Source organism: Ovis aries, chromosome 5, assembly GCF_016772045.2.
Source record: "Ovis aries strain OAR_USU_Benz2616 breed Rambouillet chromosome 5, ARS-UI_Ramb_v3.0, whole genome shotgun sequence".
NCBI lineage: Eukaryota > Metazoa > Chordata > Mammalia > Artiodactyla > Bovidae > Ovis > Ovis aries.
The window spans coordinates 58,169,835-58,192,133 of record NC_056058.1 but is presented as its reverse complement, the minus strand read 5'-3'; the positions used below and the strand labels follow the sequence as shown (position 1 = coordinate 58,192,133).

Genomic DNA, 22,299 nt, shown 5'->3' with positions numbered 1-22,299 from the left:
ATTTTGCAGATGGGGAAATCAAGGGACAGAGAGATTCTGTACTTTCTCAAGGTCTCACAGTTGGTTTAGGCAGATCCAGATCACAGCTGGTTTGGAACGAGATCACAGCTGGTTTAGGCAGATCCGGATCACAGCTGGTTTAGGCAGATCTCCCTGTGTGATCTGAAATAATGTTGTTTCCCCACTAGAGCTTCAGTGTCCTCCTGTGCTGAATGACTCTAGGTCTCTTTGAGCCCTTATACCTTACCGGTCCATGTTCATCCCCAGGTCCCTCAGGAGGTCCCTCACCTGCATCAAGGAGAGCCTACGTATCTTCATTGACCTGGGGGAGAGAGACAAGGCTGCTGAGGCCTGGCTTGGGGCTGGGCGACTCCACTACCTCATGCAGGAAGATGAACTGGTGGAGCTGTACCTGCAGGTAGGTCTCCAGCAGAGCTTATCTGCTGGCCTGGACCATGGGAGTGGGAGCAGCTGTAGCCTCCAAAATGGTGAGCTGGAACTAGGGAGAGGTGATGTTCTTGTCAAGCTCAAGAGGGACAGTCAACTCTAGGCTGCTCCCTGGACTCAAGATGGAAACCAGGGCAATCTGGTAGGCTAAATACAAGCAGCTGTGGGCCAGTCCCTGAGTTTCCATATGCGTGTGTGAGCTCTAAAAGAACATGATGGGAGACATGTTCATCTGTCTTGGCAGTTTTATCCATCTTTCTAAAGCTCAACACACAGCTTGACTTCAGGGAGGTAAAGAAGGTTGATGTTTGCAGTATATTAACATCATTATTTTCTTATGATTTTTTTTTGCACACCTTTAACATCTGTAGTATATCATAGTGTAGATTAAGTACCTCTGCTTTAAAGAAAGATGGACCTGGAATCAAATCACAGGGCCATTGATTATGAACCGTGTGACCTATCTGAGCTCCCTGGGCCTCAGTTTCTTCATGAGGGGATCTGTTTTTAGTAAATATTAAGTATAACATTTGCATAGTAAGCACATGTACATAAATATTTACTAAGTAATGGGACTTAGTAAATGCTTAATAAATGGTATTTCATCATCATCATTATCACTATGTGTACAATACTGACATTATGATGGTATATAAGAAGATGTATTCTATCAAAAATATGCCTGTTAACCTTCACTTCCTTCCCATTTGTCATTTTCTTCCCCTTTACCCAACTCCCTTACTCTGTTACTTATACTCACACAAATTTGCTTCCACTGAGTCTTAATAATGATTGTATAACATTGTTTGAAGGCTTGCTTTGCATGCGAGACTTTGTTAAACACTTCACATGCATGATGTTGTTTCATCCTCATTACAAATGCTGCAGGAGTTTCTACTGAAATTTACATTTTACAGACAATACTCAGTGAGGCTGAGTAACTTGCCTAAAGTGATACAGCTAGTAAGTGGTTAAAACTGCTCTCCAGCAGTATGACTTAAAGATTTTTCTTTCAGAGACTCTATTCGGCCTTGGGATTTTAGAAGTGGAAGAATTATCAGAGAACAGAAAATTTGGTCTTGCCTTTTTCTCTCTAGGAGACAAAGGCCCAGAGGGGGCTATTGGGGTTGTTCATTGCTTGGTGGCAGAACTCCTGACTCCAGGATTTCATCTCACTGCCTCTATCTTTGTGTATCTGTATATGCAATAAAAATAACTGAGGGACCTTGGCCCTGTAATTCACAGACCAGGATTGGTCCCAGGTACCCCTAACCCTAGACTACCAGCTGACTTGATGTTCTGCAGTCATTCCCATTGAGGTAAACCATTCTCTACCTAAGGATCTTTGAGATACTGTAGTTGTGCTGCAGGTGTGGTACATTCTTCTCTTCTATGTCTTCATCACATTTTGTTTAGGTGCAAAATTAAATAGCTTATTTGAGATAAAGAGATCATAAGGGCCAGGAGAAGGGTAATGGAATCAAGGACACTGGCATTTGTTTGCCACTAACTATTGATGTAAACTTAAAACTCCTTATTCTGAGCCTGTTTCTCTGTCTGGAAACTCTTAAGTGTTGGATGAACTCACTTTTTCCAAACTTCAGTCATTTATACATCACGTTTGTAGTTTTGCCATACCCAATACCTCTGTACCATTATTTATTTATTTATTTTTCTTTGACTCAACTTCAAATCAACTTAACTTTTTACATTAAACAGTGCTATCTAAAATCAGATATTTTGATGTATTATTTTTTAAAATTTTTAATTGGAGGATAATTGCTTTACAATATTCTGTTGGTTTCTGCTGTACAACAATGTGAGTCAGCTATAATACATATATTCCCCTTCCTCTTGAGCCTTCCTCCAACCGCTTCCCCCATCCCACCCATCTAGGTTGTCACAGAACGCTGAGCTGAGCTCCCTGTGTTATACAAGTTTCCCTCTAGCTATCTATTGATGTATTATTAATCTTTTCTCTCTAAAACACATTAAAATAAATATTCAACTATTACAAGATGTTTGTGCTGCTGAAAACCATTTCTAGGGTCGTCAAAGTAAACTTATCATCTCATCAAATGATCTCATCTCCATGTCATTTAAGGTTCAGGGGACTTTAACAGAGGGTTAAGCTAGATGGTCAGGATGTCCTTGCCAGTCCTGTGGACATTCAGAAGTGCTTCTCTCCACCTTTGACAGCAGTCTCTGTTCCACCCAGGCAGCCATCCAGAAAGCCCTGAAGTCAGAGGAGCCCTCCTTGGCTCTCAAGCTCTATGAGGAAGCGGGTGATGTGTTCTTCAACGGGACTCGCCACAGGCATCGTGCGGTGGAGTATTACCGAGTGAGTCATGGGCTGCATAGTCAGCAGTATCCCCAGCCAGGCTGTGGCACAAATGTAGGCAGGTTCACTTGGACTTTGGTCTGGGGCCCAGTTCCCCTCTCTTGATGGTATTTCTGTGTCTTCCTTTCTTCATTCAGTGCCTACAGGCTCTCCCTCTCTTAAGTCCAGCAGGCTCTCAAAGAAGGAGCTGATAAACTCTGTCACTCTTGTGGTTGATAAATAAAGTATTCTTCCTGAGAGAACATACCATAATAATGACAACTTTTAGGTGCATGGTACTATACACTTTGTAGCACATGTCTTTGTCGACCAGAATGTTTCTATGTACATGGCATGGTGGGAGATGATTGGTCTATGGATGAACACTTTTGCCTTACTATGTTTTATTATGTATTAAAATATATTAAAAAATCAAATATGTATAATACCAGTTCATCAGATGCATGGTTTCACAGATATTATTGCAAAGAATGAAGCAAGAAAAAAAAAGACAGTTAATTGAAGAAATAAAAGTAATTAAATAAATGTCCATATGTTAAGTAGATATGTAAAAAACCATAATTGTTCATTACAGACTGAAGTTTAGGAAACTTTGTTATCTTATTTGATCCTAAAATTTCACTTATTCCAATACTTACTCATTTGCTTGTTCAATTGTTTATTCAGTCATCAAACATTCATCAAGCAGGCAATATGTGCCAGGCACTGGTAGGAGTGAATGAAAGACATGTCTCTGACTTTTGAGGTTCTCACGGTCATACACATTTTATAGATGACAAAACTGAAGCTCAGAGAGATGAAGTGACCTGCCCAACATTCATAATAAAAATAATAGAAATGACTATTTCCTGGGGACTCCCTGACACTATGCACATACTCCATGTATGTACTTTGTAGATTAGCACTGTGGGTGCTAAGGGAGTGTATAACTGGAAGGTGAGTAACTTCCCATGTGGCCTTGAGGAAGGTTGTCTTCTCTTTCCTGCTCTCAGTTTCAGGGTAGCCTGATGACCTCTAGTTCCTCCACCTCTGAGGTCTGGGCAGAGCAACTAAGTTGAGCAAGGATCAGGAGAGAGTTAAGAAAAGCCATGCATGGGAAGTGCCATCTCCTCCTGAGCTTCAGTCACTGCCATCCCTCAGTCCCTGGCAGTAAGATATAATATAACCTTCTAGAATATGGTATGTGTTGATGATTCTTGGCTAGACTGTTTCCTTGTGCCTCTGTTCTCAGACTGGGGCTGTTCCCTTAGCAAGGAGGATGAAGGCAGTGAGAACCGAGCTCCGGATTTTCAACAAGCTGACAGAGCTGCAGATCAGCCTGGAAGGCTATGAGAAGGCTTTGGAATTTGCCACCTTGGCAGCCAGACTCAGCACAGTTGCAGGTAGGTGGTCCTAATTGTCTGGGGGTACTGTATGGGAGGGGGTGATGCTCCCTGAGGGACAACAAAGTTATAAGAGCATACCCATGGAGTCAGACTCCATAGGTTCAAACTTTAGGTCAAAGTGTCAAGGAGCCCCCAGGTAAGCAAGTTGCTTAATTTAATATCTATAAGCCTCAAGTTTGTCATTGGCAAATCAGGATTAAAAATGACACCCACAGCACGCAGTTGTTATGAAGACCAATGATAATCCAGCTGAAACCCGCAGCACAGTGCTTGGTATATAAGTCCTTGATAAGTGTTACTTGTGCACACTATTATAGTTAGTATCATTGGTTTTATTCTGAGTCCAGGGTAAATGGTATTTTGTCTTATGCACATATGGTATTTTATCCTATCCTATCCTATGCATTAATGGCCTATAACAAAAGCACTGTGCCTTAACTTTTTAATTAGTTGATTATTAGTCAAGTGCGTATTTTCCTATGGTATTGAAATGTAAATGAAAGTCAGATTCCCATTAACCTAACTCACTCAGTAGCTGAATTAGCTTGCATTTACAACAAAAGCTAATGAGAAACAATGTAAGTCACTAAAATAGAAAAAAAAATGCAGATGCAGAATATACAAAGATAAACTCATCTCAAATATTGATGCTTGAGGAAAAGCAGGTTTTATTAAAGCATGCTTGATTAGATGTAAGGGCAAATGGAGTCTTCTGTGATGATTCTAGAAGGGACTTCTGGGCATTCTCAAGGGCATGAGATCTGGATGGTACTGAACTTTATTGTGTTTAATTGCACTTCAGAGCTCTCTCTTCTTTTCCTAACTCTTCCTTTACAGCAGAAAACCTTATTTGTGCAACTGTCTGCTGGTCTTAGGAAGGCCTTGAGGGCCCAGGCAGCTCCCTCTGGAGCATTCTTATCCTTCCTTGGACGGAAGCTGAAAGGAGGATATATTCACCCTTTCAAGCTATTCCACATGACTGGATATTTCCATATCAGAGAGTTGGATTTTTCTCTTTTAGCTTTGGCTTTTGGCTCTTTGAAGCTTAAAAGTGATGTTTTTAGATTGCATCAAACAGCCACCTTGTAAATATTCCAAAAAAGACAATTGGAAGCCTTTGTTCTCTTTAAAAGTCTATTTTGTGTTAAAAGAGTTAGTTATTGAAACAGTAAATCCACCAAAGACAAAACCAGTCATAGACCCATTAGATCCCAAGATTCTAAAGCATGAGTTAAAAGTGAAAGGGTCTCTAAACTGTACAGAATGAATGAGTGAACTAATGATGCAAGGTGTGGCTGTAGGATCTCTCTCTCAGTCTTCCAATTTCTAGGAGATCAGCGGCAGGAGCTGGTGGCCTTCCACCGTCTGGCCACTGTGTACTATTCCCTGCACATGTATGAGATGGCTGAGGACTGCTACCTGAAGACTCTGTCCCTCTGTCCACCCTGCCTGCAGAGCCCCAAGGAGGCCTTATACTATGCCAAGGTGTATTATCGTCTGGGCCGACTCACCTTCTACCAGCTGAAGGTAAGAACCAGGCGTGTGAGGCTGTCTGAGAGCTGCTGTCCAGTTGTATTCTTCCCTGACCCTGAGCCTTCAGGGTAAAGTAGAGAGAGGTAAATTGGGGAGTATTGTCTCATAGGGTGGGGTGTGGCTCCTCTGGGAACACAATGACAGTCTCCACTTAGCCCCCCTTGGAGACCTCAAAGAGGCTCCCATCTCTGCTGAGGAGACATGTTCCTCTCTTTCCTTGCCCTGCTGGGATTTCTGGGCCCATTTCATGTATCATATACTATGGGCACATGTTCTAGTGCCTGTGAGCTCCTCCAGGGCCTGTGAAAATATATGAGACCTAAACAATACATGAGACCCCCAAACAAAAGAACTATAAGCTTCAAAATTAAAATTAATTCCTAACTGTATGTCTAAAAAATGTTGCAGATGAACTAGTCAGTTGAAACTCACTTCTTACGAGGTTTTATAAATGATATTTTAGATGAAATCTAGGTACATGTTTGCATGTTTGAGATAATAAAATGCAGGGTCTTAAGAATATAACCATGCCTAGGTCCTGAGAAGATCTTATCCCTGATCTCCTGTTTGCTCTGCTGGAGTTGAATCCAGAACTTTTTATTTTTCCAGTGACTTCTATTAATAGAACTGTGTGTGTGGTCTATAATTCTCAGTTACATTCTGGCCCTTGAACTTTGTCCCTAGGCACCGGCTTCCCTTACCAGATGTCTGTGTCTGCTTCAGCACAACCCTTTCTCTCTTCACACAGAAACAGTGGCTTCTATTTGCAGACCCTTAGGGCAGCTCTGCTGTCTTTTTCTTGTTTGCCAGAGTGTTTCTGGTCTGAATTTATTATTGACTTACGAGGGTTAATGAGAACTAGACATATCTTTTTGAGTCTCACCGGAAGAACCATATGTTCTGCGTTCCAACCATGTAGGGAGAAACGATGGGGTAGTGAAGGACTCCCCTCAGCAATCTTGCCTTTGATCCACAGCTCCCAGGAAGTGGGACAAAATGTGTATGATTTGATTCCATCAACCAAGGATTCTAGGCATTGCAAGGGGAAGAGCTCAACTCAAACTAGCTTAAGCAAATAAGGAGATTTATTGGCTCAAGGAAATGGGACGTTCAGGTGTAAGTTTAATTTCAGGTAGTTCTGGAAGCTGGTAATCAGATGCCATCATGGATCTGAGAGAGAGGTGGGGACCTCTCTCTGTATTCCTTGGCGTAGAATGTTTCTACTTCTCTCTATTACTTGGCCTTTTCTCCTTCTATTATTGGCAGCTTCAAGCCCCCATCTAAAAGGGTGAGGGACCATTTTCTCTCTTAGGTCACACTTGAAAGGTCCCAGGGAGTGACCTGGGACAAGTCAGCTTGAGTCATATTCATATACCTAAAGCTCTGTGCCCAGAGTGATGCTGCTTCATGATTGTCTGTGTCTGGGTAAGACGCCATCCCTGTGCCTTGGGAGGAGGGCCACCAAGGTTAGCAATGTCACAGAACTGCCGTGGACTTGGTGAGGGAACTCCCCCAAGGAACCAGGAGAAAGGGGTGGGAAAGGATGTCAAACAGGCAAAAGCTAGTTTTCTTAGATTTCCTGGCATTGCCTCCAAGCCTCTCCTGGAAATGTCTGCTAATGCTGTCTCTTTTCTGCCCCCATGCTGGGGGTTAGGATGCGCACGATGCCATCGAGTACTTCTGGCTGGCCCTGGCGGCAGCGGTCCTGCTTGGTGACGAGGAGCTGCAGGACATCATTAGGACCAGGCTGGACAACATCTGCCAGAGCCCCCTGTGGCATAGCTGTCCCTCTGGGCGCTCCTCAGAGAGGGCACGCTGGCTGAGTGGTGGGGGCCTGGCTCTCTGAGGACAGCTGTCCCATCTCCAACCAGTTGCCATGGTCAGAAGCTACCTCTCTTCTTAGCCTCTTAGACACTAATCTGGGGAGTTCAAGCCATGTCCTGGCCCATCGTCTCATCTCAGAATGGGAAGAGCACAGTCCAGAGGGAGTGGGCTCAATTCAGTCACACAAGGAATGGATGGTGGAGCAGGGATTAGGGTCCTGGCTTTGCATCTAGAGCCCAGTAGACTGTGGCCCTTCTACACATGCAGCTCCTGAAATGTACTTTCTAGACACACAGTTCTAGAGAAAATGAGAACTTTTGCCCCTAGAAAAGCTGTCCCCTTCCCTCAGTGAAGAAATCAGGCACTGCACTGGAGAGAATGCAAGCAGATTGGACTTTGTTCCCTTTACTGACTTTTCTCAGGGAAAGACCCCTCCCCTTGCTAGCTGTGAAGTTAGTCATTTCTCTCTTCTCTTTCTTCAGCCAGTAGAGGTGCTACTCCTCCTGTCATAAGGACTGGCGGGTGAGAATTCACCATGCTCTTAGTGCAAAAGACACAGCCTCAGAATGGCCAGGTCGAGTGCACAGAGGGTGAGGTCTGTACCATTCCCCATCCTGCCCTGAGGCTCTGCTCCCCCACAACTTCCCTAAAACCCAAGGGAAGCCTCCCCAGGGTCATGGCTTAAAAATTGAGCACTAAGAACATTATGACGTAAATTACATGTAAATAGTGTGTATTATTAAACATTGCTCATTTATGTTTATTCACACATTTGTCTCCTTAATAATAAGGAAGATGAGATGAGAGACTTGAAGGATGGGTTAAATACCAAGGGGTCATATTGATTCCAGGGTTGCTCATGTACAAAGCATCTCTATTATCTATCATTGCATAACACATCTAGTGACTTGGAACATTGATTATTTCACAGCTTCTGTGAGAAGGCAGGAATCCAAGCTTGACTTCTCTGGGTCCTCTGGCTCAGAGTAGCTCACAGGGCTTCCATCAAGGCATCAGCTATACCTGTAGTCTTCTCAGGTTCAGCTAGGGAAGGATATGTTTCCAAACTCCCTCACATTGCTATTAGTAGGAGTTAGTGCCTTGTTGGCCAGAGGCTGCCCACAGGTTCTTGCCTTGTGGGCCTTGCCATTGGGCAGCTCATAGCATGGCAGCCTCTTCATCAGTGAGCATGTGAGAAGAATAAGAGCAAGGGTGAGAATAGGCAGTCACTGTCTTGTCATAACTAGTCTCAGAGGTGGCATCCAACTAGTTTTGCTTTTTTTTTTCATTATATGTGAATCACTAGGTCCAGCCCACACAAAAGGGAAGGATTTACCAAGGATGTGGATTCCAGAAGGTGGGGAGTCAGCTGGGGCTACCACAGTATTGAGTTCTTTGATGACAGAATCAGGAATTTTCTAAGGCAATGAACTCCAAGAATGGCCCACTGACTGGACCAGCAACATCAGTGTCACCCCTGAGATTGTATGAAATGTGAATATCAGGGCTCTACCTAAGACATCTGAAGCATAGTCTCTGGGGCCAAGGAGCCTGGCTTTACCCTGTTTTCCAGGTGATTCTAGTGCACACTAAAGGATGAGAAGCAATGCTCTGGAACCATGGTTCTCAGAGAATGTGAAAAGGAGTTACCGGGGAAACTTGCATAAAATGAACTTTCTGGTTCTTACCCCAATAATTTTGATTCAGTAGGTCTGGGAGATAACCCAGGAACATGGATTTTTAATGAGCATCTGAAATACCCCAGATGCTGGTGGTTCACTGTTGTTCTGAAATGTGGGAACATGCAAGATCTAGCTACAGGTCTCACCATCTGATCACAGACAGCTTAGATTTACTGTAAGATACTCTGCCCTTTCTTTCTAGCTTCTTGGGGCAACCACATGATTGGTGGTGTGGACGGGTAGGATAGAGGTGGTGAGTTGAGTCAGCAGTGCATCTTCTAGTCAGGAATATTGTGCACATATTGGTACATCTTATTTTCTCTTAGGAGCTTGATTGGTTGTTAAAATGCTCTCTACTCTAGAGTATTCTTCAGGAAGGAAATGAAGTGACCTAGTCTACTACCATGGAAGATAGATGTGGTTTTGCCCCCACCACAAACCATAAAATCCCCAAGGGAGGGATGTTGAAGTTGAGTCTAACCTCCCATGCAGAAGCCTTTCAACAACATTGCTGGGAGGCACATGCATTCCAGAATGGTTACAAATCTTATATTTGAAGAAGACTTGCTTCTCTGGGATCTCTGGGATCCAAGCCATGAACCATTCCCCACTTGTCTCAGGTTACAGACCCTCTCCTTTTCCCCTTTTCCCCACTGACCTATTACTCTCCTCTGGCCAGATGCCAGTTCCTGTCCCTTTGATAGTGTGCTTCTTATAACAGGTATTGGCTGGTGTGTAGAGAGTACTGAGGGTCATTACTGTACTTCCCCTGCTGCTTTAGTTGTGTCCAACTCTTTGCAACTCCATGGGTTGTAGCCACCGCACCCCCCACCCACCCCCCGCCCAAGGTTCATCCATACATGGGATTTTCCAGGCAAGAATACTGGAGTGGGTTGCCATTTCCTTCTCCAGGGGATCTTCCTGACCCAGGGGTTGAACTCTGGTCTCATGCATTGTAGGCAGACTCTTTACTATCTGTGCTACCAGGGCATCCCATTACTGTACTTAATGTAGTTTAATATCATATTTTAACATTGCATTAAGATTTTTCTTCTCCCCAACAGCTACATCTTATCATTGGCTCACATGGAGTTTATCATTTGCGGTCTCTGCTCATATGAGTTTCTGTTTGGCCAAGTATTTTTCAATTGTTACAAATATACATATCTGTATACATAAATACTTACACATATATACACATAAATACCTACACACATGGGCTTCTCAGGTGGCCCAAAGGTAAAGAATCTGCCTGAAATGCATGAGACATGAGTTCAGTCCCTGGGTTGGGGAGATCCCCTGGAGAATAAAATGGCAACCCACTCTAGTATTCTTGCCAAGGTAATCCTGGTTGCAAAAGAATCGGACACGACTTAGTGACTAAACAGCAACAACACCCCCAGCCACACACACATATATTTGGGTGAAGAGCATTATAGCTACCCATTTTACACTTCACTAAGAAATTTGGTTAGAGTTTTCTGATTCTGCATACTTTTAAAAATTGAATTACAGTTGATTTACAATGTTGTGTTAATTTCTGCTGTACAGGAAAGTGATTCAGTTATATGTACACACACAAAATATATTCTTTAAAAAATTCCTTTCCATTATGATTTATCACAGGATATTGAACATACTGTGTTGTTCCCTGTGCTGCACAGTAGGACCTTGCTGTTTATTCATTCTATATATAATGGTTTGCATCTCCTTACCCCAAACTCTCAACCCATCCCTCCACTGACCCCCTCCCTCTTGGTAAACTCAAGTCTGTTCTCTATGTCTGTGAGTCTGTTTTTGTTTCCTAGATAGGTTCATTTCTGTTATGTATTAGATTCAACAAGTGATATCATATGGTATTTGTCTTTCTGACTTACTTCACCTAGTATGTAAGTATGATTTACTTCACCTAGTGTACTAAGTATGATCATCTCCAGGTCCATCCATGTTGCTACAAATGGTATTATTTCATTTGTGTTTTTTTATGGCTGAATAGTATTCTGTTGTGGAAAAGGCAGTGGCACCCCACTCCAGTACTCCTGGCTGGAAAATCCCATGGATGGAGGAGCCTGGTAGGCTGCAGTCCATGGGGTCGCTAGGAGTTGGACACGACTGAGCAATTTCACTTTCACTTTTCTCTTTTATGCATTGGAGAAGGCAATGGCACCCCACTCCAGTGTTCTTGCCTGGAGAATCCCAGGGATGGGGGAGCCTGGTGGGCTGCCGTCTCTGGGGTCGCACAGAGTCTGACATGACTGAAGCGACTTAGCAGCAGCAGTAGCAGTATTCTACTGTATATATGTACCACATCTTCTTTTCCATTCATCTGTTGATGGACATTTGTTTCCTAGTTTTGGCTACTGTGAATAGTGCTGCGGTGTATGTATGGGTGCATTTATCTTTTTGACTTGTGATTTTGTCTGGATATATGCTCAAGAATGGGATTGCTGAATCATATGGCAACTCTATTTTTAGTTTTTTGAGGAACTTCCATACTGTTTTCCATAGTGGCTGCACCAACTTACATTCCTACCAATAGTGTAGAAGGGTTCCCTTTCCTCCACACCCTATCCACTATTTGTTATTTGTTTACATTTTAATGATGGCCATTCTGACTGATATGAGGTGGTACCTCATTATAGTTTTGATTTGCATTTCTCTCATAATTAGCAATGATGGGCATATTTTCATGTGCCCGTTGATCATCTGTCAGTCTTCTTTGGAGAAATGTCTATTTAGATTTTCTGCCCATTTTTCACTTGGGTTGTTTGTTTTTATGTTGTTGAGTTGTATGAGCTGTTTGTATATTTTGGAAATTGAGCTCTTGTCACTCACAGCATTTGCAAATATTTTTTCTCAGACTAAGGTTGTCTTTTTGTTTTATTTATGGTTTCCTTTGCTGTACGGAAGCTTGTCAATTTGATTAGGTCCCATTTGTTTATATTTGTTTTTATTTCTTTAGGAGATGGACCTGAGAAAACATTGGTACAATTTATGTCAGAGAATGTTTTGCCTGTATTTTCTTCTAGGAGTTTTATGGTATCACGTCTTACATTTAAGTCATTTTGAGTTTATTTTTGTGTGTGGTGTGAGTCATTTTGAATTTATTTTTGTGTGTCAGTGTAACTTCATTGATTTCTGTGAGGCTATCCAACTTTCCCAGCACCACTTACTGTATAAACTGTATTTTTTCTACCATATATTCTTGCCTCCTTTGTCAAAGATTAATTGACTGTAGGTATGTGGTTTTATTTCTGGGCTCTCTATTCTGTTCCATTGATCCATATGTCTGTTTTTGTGCTGATGCCATTGTTTCAATTACTGTAGCTTTGAAGTATTGTCTGAAGACTGTGAGGGTTATGCCTCCTGCTTTTTTTCTTTTCCCCCAGGATTGCTTTGGCAATTCTGAGTCTTTTATGGTTCCATATAAATTTTAGGATTATTTGTTCTAGTTCTGTGAAAAATGTCATGGGTAATTTGATAAGAATCTCATGAAATCTGTAGGTTGCTTTGGATAGTATGGCCATTTAACAATATTAATTCTTCCAATCCAAGAGCATGGGATATCTTTCCATTTCTTTGTGATTCTGTGTACTTTGGTTCACCTGTAAATCTGTTAAATTTGCCTTTAACCAGGTCAATTATAAAAATGTCCAGCACATTTCCAAAGACAAAGATAAGGCTATTTTTCTTAAATGAAAAGAAACATTGCACTGTGTCATTAAAGTGACTACACTGTGTATGCAAATTACTCTGCTAAGATAGTCTTTAAAAGTGTCTGAAAATTCCATTTTAAAAATGGTGAAGTATTACCCCTGGAATCATGTTCATGTACTTTTCATGATCCATAGAAAGTGAGTAAAGTGGTGTTTGGGTCTGGTTTCTATTTATGCAGGTTTTATTATTCATAGGTAGTAGCTAAAGATGAATCAATTACCTGCTTTATCCTAATCCTCCCCCAAAACTTAGCGACATGCCTGGATCCTGGCTCTGGGCTCCTTGCATCTAATCTAAATAAAGAACAAGGAGGGAATTACAACATTGTGGAAAACCCATAACATATTTTCTCAGCTTTCAGGTACATTACTTCCCTATTCAATCATACTAGTGCTTTGAAATCTAATATTGCCTTTATTCTTTTCTTATTTACTTTGCCATCATTTTAAGATGTCTTTATATTATATCTGTCTGTGTTTGCTTGTACTTTGTAAATAAAACATAATTCTTTTGACAAGTTTATCTGGGGAAAGAACTAGGGGTGCAGAGTTTCAGAAATGAAGAGAGAAACAGTTCACTGGGGGTTGGGGAGACTTGGATTTTGGTCTTTAATTTGACATTAAATTGCGATGTGACCTTGGGCATATCACTTTACCTCTATACACTTTGAATCTCTGATCTCTAATAGAAAAAGTATGACCTGTTTCAGGCTCCTTTTCAGCAATGTTATTTCTATGCCATATGAGCAGGAAGAGAGATGAATCTGGGAGATGAACTCCTATATTTTTATGGCCCAGTTTTTTTCTCTTCTTCCCAGGTGTCGCAATGGTAAAGAATCCACCTGCCAATGCAGGAGTCATAAAAGACGTAGGTTTGATTCCAGGTCAGAAAGATCCCCTGAAGTAGGAAATGGCAACCCACTTCAGTATTCTTGCCTGGAAGATTCTATGGACAGAGGAGCCTGGTAGGCTATAGTCCATGGGGGTTGCAAAGAGTTGGAGACCACTGAGCACATGCATACACAAACTGAAAAACAGAAAAGTAATTTTTTCCCTGCCACATAGGTAGTTGTGGCAAAGAGCAGTACCCTGGATCCAAGGACTCAGCTACACAAATGATTACCTCAGGGCTATCTTCACAGTTAAATGCACATGTGCATATGTGCATGTTTGTGTTCATATGTGCTCATGCATACGCACGTGTGCATTTACCACCATACGTGCCACCTGGAAACCCCCTTACCGGTTTTTTTCTAAATTGACTTACTTCTTTACCTATGTAAATTAATTTTATAAAGGATGATTGGTCGGTGCAGAAGAGAAACTTCTATATTGCTTTCTATAAACAGAATTTTATAAATAAAAATAAACACGGTGAAAACAGTGTACCAAATTCAAGTTAGATCCTGTTGCTTATGGCAAGTGCTGAGCCTAGGCTTGATCTAGCATTATTTGAAAATAAAGAGATTAACAGTTGGCAGGGAGTGTTGAAGACCAGCTAACACTGTTCTCCTTGCAATCAGGAAAACAGCAAGCAGCTCGAACAACTGACCTCCTCACAATGGGAGTCAATGCTATTTAATGCCATGCCTGAGTGCATGCTTCCCATTTCAGTTGTATAAGAGGGAAGGGGCAGATATATGTATGATCCAGGATAGAAAGCACTGTGATGGGAACTAACTACTGGGTGCAATGAGAACTCAGGGGAAAGGACTTAACCCAGGCATAGGAGTGAAGGCATCAGGGGGTGGTCCCTAGAGGAAGTGACATCTAAACTGAATCCTGAGAAAGAGATTTCTGTTTAATTCTAGCTGATGCCTGGGTGGTTGACTGACAGGGTATGTGACAAGAAAGGTCCAGAGTGTGGAGAGGGCTTGTTTTCTGAGAACAGCAGTGAGTTGAGCAAAGCTGGAGCTAAGTCAGCGAGGTAAGGAGGGGAAGTGAGAGAAGACTTTGGAGACGGGAGCTGGAGACAGACCCTGAGGTGAGGGTGAGCCACAGAAAAAGTTCTAAGCAGGAGAGAGAGCATGTTCAGATTTGTGCCTTGGAAAGATGAATCTGGAAGCAGCATGAGAATGGATTACAGGGCAGCAGGAGGGAGGCAGGAAACCCATTAGCTGGATATTGCAACAATAGCACTCCAGCTTTTATTTGGATTTCACCAGTTTTCCCCCCTTAAGTCCTTTTTGTGATCCAGGATCCATGATATCACATTTCATTTAAGTTGTCATGTTTCCCTAGTCATCTCTGATCTCTCAGTCTTTCCTTGTTTTTCATGATCTTGACTTCCTTTCCTTTTGATAGTTGCTGCCATTGAGATACGTGGATGAGGAGATGGGAGGAAACAATAATTCAAGGGGATAAACCCTGCACTCACTGAGTTCTTAGTTGGGGCCAATGAAGTCAGGGATACTTGGGTTAGAGTCTGTCTCTAACTATCTGTATGACTTTCAGCAAATTAATTTCTCGGAGCCCAAAGTTGTAAGAATTGTATAAGACAGCACACGTAAAACTACCGAGCACACTCAATGCCTGGCACATAGTGTAGACACTAGATGAACTGATACACTTATTTACATTCTTCATTTTATAGATGAGGAAATGGCTGAGGCATGCCTGTCTTTGTGGACAGGCCTTTACCTGAGGAAGAAAGAAGTCTGATCCAAGACTTAAAACAAATGAGGCTATTTTTAAAGCAAATTAATAGTTTATGTTCTTAAAAAATGCCGATTATGACCCAGTCATTATTTTTTTTAAAGTTAAGATTAAACTCTTTTTCATACTGGGTTGTATTTGCCACTCTGAAATTCAGTCAGTTTTTTCTTTTTTTGGTGTAAGCTCTGAAGTTCGGAAGTGCAGCCACACTTAGCGCAGTGGCTGGGAAAGCTGATCCTGCACTCAAGGGGGTCTGGGTCTTAAGCTGGCTGAGTGACTGGGCAAGTTACTCTACATACTTCAGCCTCAGTTTTAACTCTGCTTCAAGTTTTACTTGAGACTTCAAGTGTGGATGACTAGGTATGAGCCCTCAATTCATAGTAGCTCTCATACTGAAGCAGGACTAAATAGATTCTTAGTAAGTGTATCTGGTTTTCTGGGCTTTAACATCTCAAGACAAGGGTGTGTATTAGGGGTGCTGTTCTCTTGGGGTCTTTACCTCTTGGTGCAGGCTTACCTCTGGGGTGGGACAGCATATCTTTCCAAGTCTGTGCCCCTTTGGTCTACCAACCCTACTGAGTTACTGTAGAATTCAGGAGCGTTAGAGGTTGGAGGCTGCTGGCAGTCCCAGCTCTGAGAACATGCAGTCGGTTCACCTTCCTCTGCCCAGAGAAGCAGAGACATGCCCCTGCTTAGGGGCTAGGAAGGCTCTTCCGGGCTGTGATGTGCGACAGGGCAGAGGTGAGACCTAGGATAACTCAGTTACGGTGCTGCTCAGTTTAGTTTCTGGGAGAGACTGTGGGAGGCAGGTGGTCAGGAGGGATACTATACTTTCAAAATTATTTCAAAAGTGGCAACTCTGGCTCCCACTTCTAGTGCTGCCTTGGACTCATTGCCCAGGGTGTCAGGATAGCTCAAGGGGTTCATTCCCCTCAGGCAAGCTTCCAAACAAGGTACTGGTAGGATGGATGAGGTCGTGGTCTAGGAGAAGGAAGGCCTCTGCCATTTTACTGTTGTTCTTCTCCATGAGAAATAAAGAGTTCCAGCAGGGGGCAGTAATGTCTCTCTTAAATTGTATCTCATTACCAGCCTACAGCAATGCCTTTCAAAACTCTTAAAAACAAACAAACAAACAAAAAACCATGACACACAATAAGAAATGCATTTTACATTGTATCTCAGTAAAAGTATCTCATATTTGAAAAAACATTTAATGCTTATAATATGAAATGCACTATAATATAGTGCATAATACTATAATATCTATTCCATTCATTTTAAAGAACATTCTATTCTAATTAAGAATATTCAGATTATGACCTCCTAAATTGATTTCTAGGCTTACTAACCTACCGTTTGAAAAGCACTGACCTTGAGGGCTCTGGCTTTTGTTCTTTCATATACATCATTTGCTGGGACAACTTTATTGAGACCAGAGAATGTGTACATTTCAAAATAAAAACAATGTTGACATTGTGAATGAATATTATGTGCTATCCCCTGTATAAAACTTTTTTAGAACTCTCTCATGTATTTCAACAACATTTTGAGGAAGATACTATTGTTATCTCAGTTGAGGTTTAGAGAATGATACGTCTGAAGTTAGTACAGGGTTGAGGTGAGATTGGTCTCCCAGATGCTGGAACTAGAATGGAGAAACTGTTATGTTATATGGTGCATCTAAGTCAGGTGACACATCTTTGGGACAGATACCACCACTAATATGATCATGAAGAGAAGCAAGATTAAAACTTGTTTCAGCAGCCTGGAATGCTAGGCTGAAATCAATTTGGTGATTCTGGTGGGTCTAGAACAGGGTTGGAGAGAATTGATTTTCTAGGGGATCTTGAGAAAATATGGAGGTTTTCATGGATTACAGTTAAGTAGCCTGGTTGGTAAAGAATCCACCTGCAATATGGGAGACCTAGGTTCGATCCCTGGGTTGGGAAGATCCCCTGGAGAAGGGTAAGGGTATCCACTCCAGTATTCTGGCCTAGAGAATTCCATGGACTGTATAGTCTATGGGGTAGCAAAGAGTTGGACACGATTGAGCCACTTTCACTTTCACCTACTTTCAATAGTCCAGAAGAAATGATAGACCATCTTTCCCAGATAGAAAATGAGAGGAGAAATAGAAAGCTTATAGTCACACAATGGTGATACATCAGAACAAATTATAAATTAGCTTTTAAAGATTCCAGGTGAGAAATTGGATGAATTTGCAGGAGACTCCAGAGTCAATAGTAGAAGACTGTGGACACCTGAGTAAGTGAGACAGCCAGATAGATGGAATTTTGTGGTACTTGAAAAGGCAGTGCAGAAGGGAGGTCACAGACATGAGAGAGGTTACCTACTTTTGATATCATGGAAAGCTGGTGGGGATACCCTCATCTTCCAAATGTGTCTTATGAAACAAATAGCCAGAGAGAAGCCTCTGTTCATGTTAAGATGTTTTAATTCATATGCATGAAGACTGTTAGGAACAGGGTTGTTGTTGTTTTTTTTTTAACTGACTCACAATATTTAGGAACACATTTATTCTCTTAAACTTCTATTTTATTTTTATTTGGGATTGCAAATTTTTACCTACTGCAAATTCTTTATCTGTGGAAATAATTTTAAGTAGGTGATCTCTTCTGTTTTTGATTCTAACATTTTAGATCGAGAATATGATTTTTAAACCTGATTTATATGATTCAATTACTTTACCTTTCTTGCATGGGCCAAATATTATGTATGAAAGTGACATTTTTGTTTTTGAACTTTCTTGTAAATTGAGAGCTTTGATGTTTGTTCATCTGGGAGTATACTGGACATCTGCTTCATAGAGATGCTCATAGGAACACCCCTTGTGTCTGCACATTGCCCCAGACAGCAGTGACACTAGCCACATCTGCTTTCTTCCCCAGGGGAACTGCCAAGGGCCAGGCTGAAAGAACAGCTGCACGGTAATCCCGACAACCAATTACTTATTCATGAAACAAACAAAACAGATTTTTGTCTATCTTAGAACACGTAGCTTTGGGACTCTACTGAGCGGAGAATAGGATAGCCAAGCAGAGAGGTGACATGGAGGATCTGCATTTTTGGTAGTTTTAAAGTTCTAAGGGATTATTCAGATTTATAACCTGACCCTCTTCCAAGTCCCATGGCATTCCTTTCTTTTCTTTCCAGTTATATAAAGTCTGTGTCTTCCTTTGTTCTTGTATCTCTACATTAAGCTGTCCCTCTTTCATGTGCTCATAGATCCCTGCACTTCTCCATTAGGGTAGTTATCACAGTTTATAGTTATACTGTCTGTGTGACTTTAAAAAAATTCTTGTGCACCATCTAGATTGGAAGCTCCATGAGAGCAGGGACTTTGTTTCAGTCACTCAATTCTATATTCCCAGAGTCATTACCAGTGTCTGACATATGGTAGAACCTCAATAAAGGTTCAGTGAATGGGTTAATAAAAAAATGAATGAAACTTTTTATTCAGGTTGTGGCCCCTTCTTATTAATTATGAGAGAGAGAAAGTATTAAGACCATACCTGCTTTCTACCTGCTTTTTGCTCACGAGAAACATAAGGAATTAGGAGATAAGACTGCTCACATTCATAGCAGGTGCTCAGTAAAAGTTTATTGAGAATAATAGACATAGTTTTCACTTGTTTAGGATGTATTGCTATAGATGTGCTAGTCTCTTCCTGATTTTCAACTCAGTACCAATTATGATCAGGGATGATCACAGTCTTTTGTTGAGTCCCTGCCCTGTACTAGGCATGGTGTTAAGTAATATACTTATGGTATTTGGCTTGATCCTTCAAATGACCCTACAAAGAATGAGTTCTTATTCCCACTTTCCAGATGAAAGGGTACAGGTTCAAAGAAGTTAAGACACTTGGCAGAGATTCAAAACCAGTTCTATCTGATTTAAAAATCAGTGCTTTCAATAACCATGCAATTCTGGTTTCACATTTTCTATTTAGAACTTAGGATCCTAAAGAGAATGATTTCCCTTGTGAACATTTGATGGTTCCCCTTTGTCTTAAGAAAGTGAATGACCAGGAAACTGAGTTTATATAAGCATTAATTTACCAAGCATTACAGGAAACCCCTTTAGTTCTGAAAGTTCTTTGGAAGTAAGGGCAGCAGGGAACAGGTGAAATTTTAGGATGTCTTGAAGCCTGAGTGGATAGTGTTGTTTCAGACTTCCAAGGCTCCTTCATGAGTGAATCATAAATTGGGGCTGTGGTGAGTTGTAGGACAAAAGACCTGCCTTTGAGTATCTGTTGGTCTTCTTGGGGGAGAATGGATTCATGTATGAGAAACTCGCGGAAGGAGAGTCGGAATTGGGGCTAGCTCCTGTGGGACAATGGAAACAGAACCATCCATCTATCCATCCAACCAACCAACCAATCACTCAACCAACCAATATTCAACATCTCTTATGTGCTAGGCTCACATTCCAGTGAGCAAGGTAATCAAGGTCCATGACCTCAAGGAGTCTATGGACTCTTGGGTGGGCCAAGGTCCCAGATATGCAGTCCCATTATATCACTGACTCCTGTTAATGGTCTCACCCTATCCAGGAAGTAACTGATAGTATAATTGTTCATATAGAACACATAAGGAAACAAGTTCAGAGAGGTTAAGTAAGAAATTAACTCTTGCCCAAAGTCCTTCAGGTGGAAAGTAGCAGAGTCAGGATACCATCTGAGCCTCATCCAGACTGCAGGTATTGCATAAGAACTGAAGCTCGACCTTTGCTAAATTTCATGGAATTTCAGCTGGATTGATCTTGTTTACCTGAACATCCTGCCCAAGGTGAATGGTGGTGCCGTTGAACAATTTCACTGCTTATCAGAGAAGCTGTTAAACTCTTGGTAAAATGAGGGTGATAATAGGTTTAATAATTTTTTGTGGGAATTTTGTGAGGAATAAGTGAGTTAATGTATGTAAAGTGTTTAGATTAGTGCCTGGCACATGTCATATAAGTAGTGGCTATGATTGCTGTGGTTCTATTGACAGGCATTTGAGAAGAGTATTTATGTGAAGAAAATAATGAATTTCAGCTTGAAACATGTGGAGCAGGCACTTAGAGTTTGCATCCAACTGGATGTAAAACCAGTTTAATGTCTATATTGTCCACTTGACATTATGCGCCATGGGGTCAGAGATTGCCTGGGTCACCCTTGCACCTACAGCACGAGAAAAGTGCCTGACTCACAAAGGTACTCAATATTGATTTATTGGATAAATGATTGAATGAATATGTGATTGCATGGTAGGCATTATTTAGGATATAAGTTAGTAGTAATTAGTAGTTTGTCGCTCAGTCGTGTCCGACTCTTTGCGACCCCATGGACTGTAGCCTACCAGGCTCCTCCCTCCATGGGACTCTCCAGGCAAGAGTACTGGAGTGGGTTGCCATTTCCTTCTCCAGGGGATCTTCCCGACCTGGGGATCGAACCCGGGTCTCCCGCATTGCAAGCAGACGCTTTAACCTCTGAGCCACCAGGGATATAAGTTATACATATGTAAAATAATGAAATAACCATGTTCCCCCTTTCCCCAAAAGGACACAGCAAATGAGAAATAGAGAGGAATGCGAGTGAGTGTGGTCTTCCTACAGACTCCAAACAGTGTATTGCCTAAAGGAAGAAGTGGGGTTGTTCTCTTTCCGATTCTCGTGCGAGCTGTCCTTCCAGGGCCTTGAGATGTCCTCGGCCAGGTCTTCATAGTGCCCCAGCATTCTCTGCCAGCCAAACTATGTTGCCAATCATCATGAAAATAAAGAATCTTTCTTCCTGTCCTTGACTTCAAACTGGGGTCAAAGGCCTTAGGCTGGTGTGAAAATAAATAAAGGCCCAGAGCAGACAAAGGCCATTCTGCAGCCAGCCGTCACTGTAAACACTGGCCTTCCTTTCCTCTAGTCTGAAGCTTCCAGTACTTCCCCGGGCCCATCATGACCTCAGTTGGCCTAGTGGCCTGGTGGCTGCGGCAGGTCCTGGTGGTCTCATGGTAAGAGATGGGAGGCTTCTGAGGGACGTCACAGGTAAGTGACAACTCTGGAAATGTGTGTGTGTGAATGCATACTCAAGGTTATGATATGTTTTACTTTTATGAAGGATGTACAACACACAATTTACAAATAATAAAATGTAAATGCTAAGGTAAATTCCATATTGATTTTCAGACAATGCATTCCTTGATTTATTCAGAACTCTTGTATCTAGAGTCAGTCATGGTTGCAGTTGGATAACAAGAACAGTTTTGACAAGAATGTTCATTGATATTTTCATTAACAAGTAAAACAAAAGTGAAACAACAAAGAGCTTGGAAACCACTCATTTGTCAATAGTGTGAGTGACTTTTTTGCTGAGTTTGAAAGAATTGCCTGCTTTTTGTGCTTATCACTGTGGAACAGCTATAGACTTGTCAGCTTTAAGCATAATCTACATTATTAGTTTCACTTTCTTAAATCTAGACAATCAACAGAACCATCATTAAGTCTCTATTTGTAGCATTTGCAATTTTCTGTGGTATAACTACTCCTACTTTGGCTAATTTCGATCTACTAGTGTGATGTTACTGAATATGGGGCTGGGAAAGATACGCACACCACCATACAGTGACTGCCATACAGATGTGATAGATGTAAACAACCTTAGAAGCAGATTCTACTAAACTAATCAGGAAGTGACGAGTTTTGAATATTTATTACCTCTTTC

At 41.6% G+C, this 22,299-nt stretch overlaps 1 protein-coding gene across 3 annotated transcripts in view; it reads left to right on the top strand.

The window, feature by feature from the left end:
• Nucleotides 1-19,057, top strand: part of SH3TC2 (SH3 domain and tetratricopeptide repeats 2) — a 67,642-nt gene extending 48,585 nt beyond the window's left edge. For 2 of the 3 annotated variants that reach the window (XM_004008952.6, XM_060416550.1), the window contains 5 exons: nucleotides 268-418; nucleotides 2,666-2,788; nucleotides 4,020-4,170; nucleotides 5,504-5,700; nucleotides 7,361-19,057. In XM_004008952.6, coding sequence (XP_004009001.5) covers nucleotides 268-418; nucleotides 2,666-2,788; nucleotides 4,020-4,170; nucleotides 5,504-5,700; nucleotides 7,361-7,552 — 814 coding nt within the window. In that variant the 3' untranslated portion in view covers nucleotides 7,553-19,057. Of the gene's footprint in view, nucleotides 1-267; nucleotides 419-2,665; nucleotides 2,789-4,019; nucleotides 4,171-5,488; nucleotides 5,701-7,360 lie in introns of all 3 variants that reach the window. The other variant, XM_042250649.2, reaches the window with a different exon arrangement.
• The last annotated feature ends 3,242 nt before the right edge of the window (nucleotides 19,058-22,299 follow it).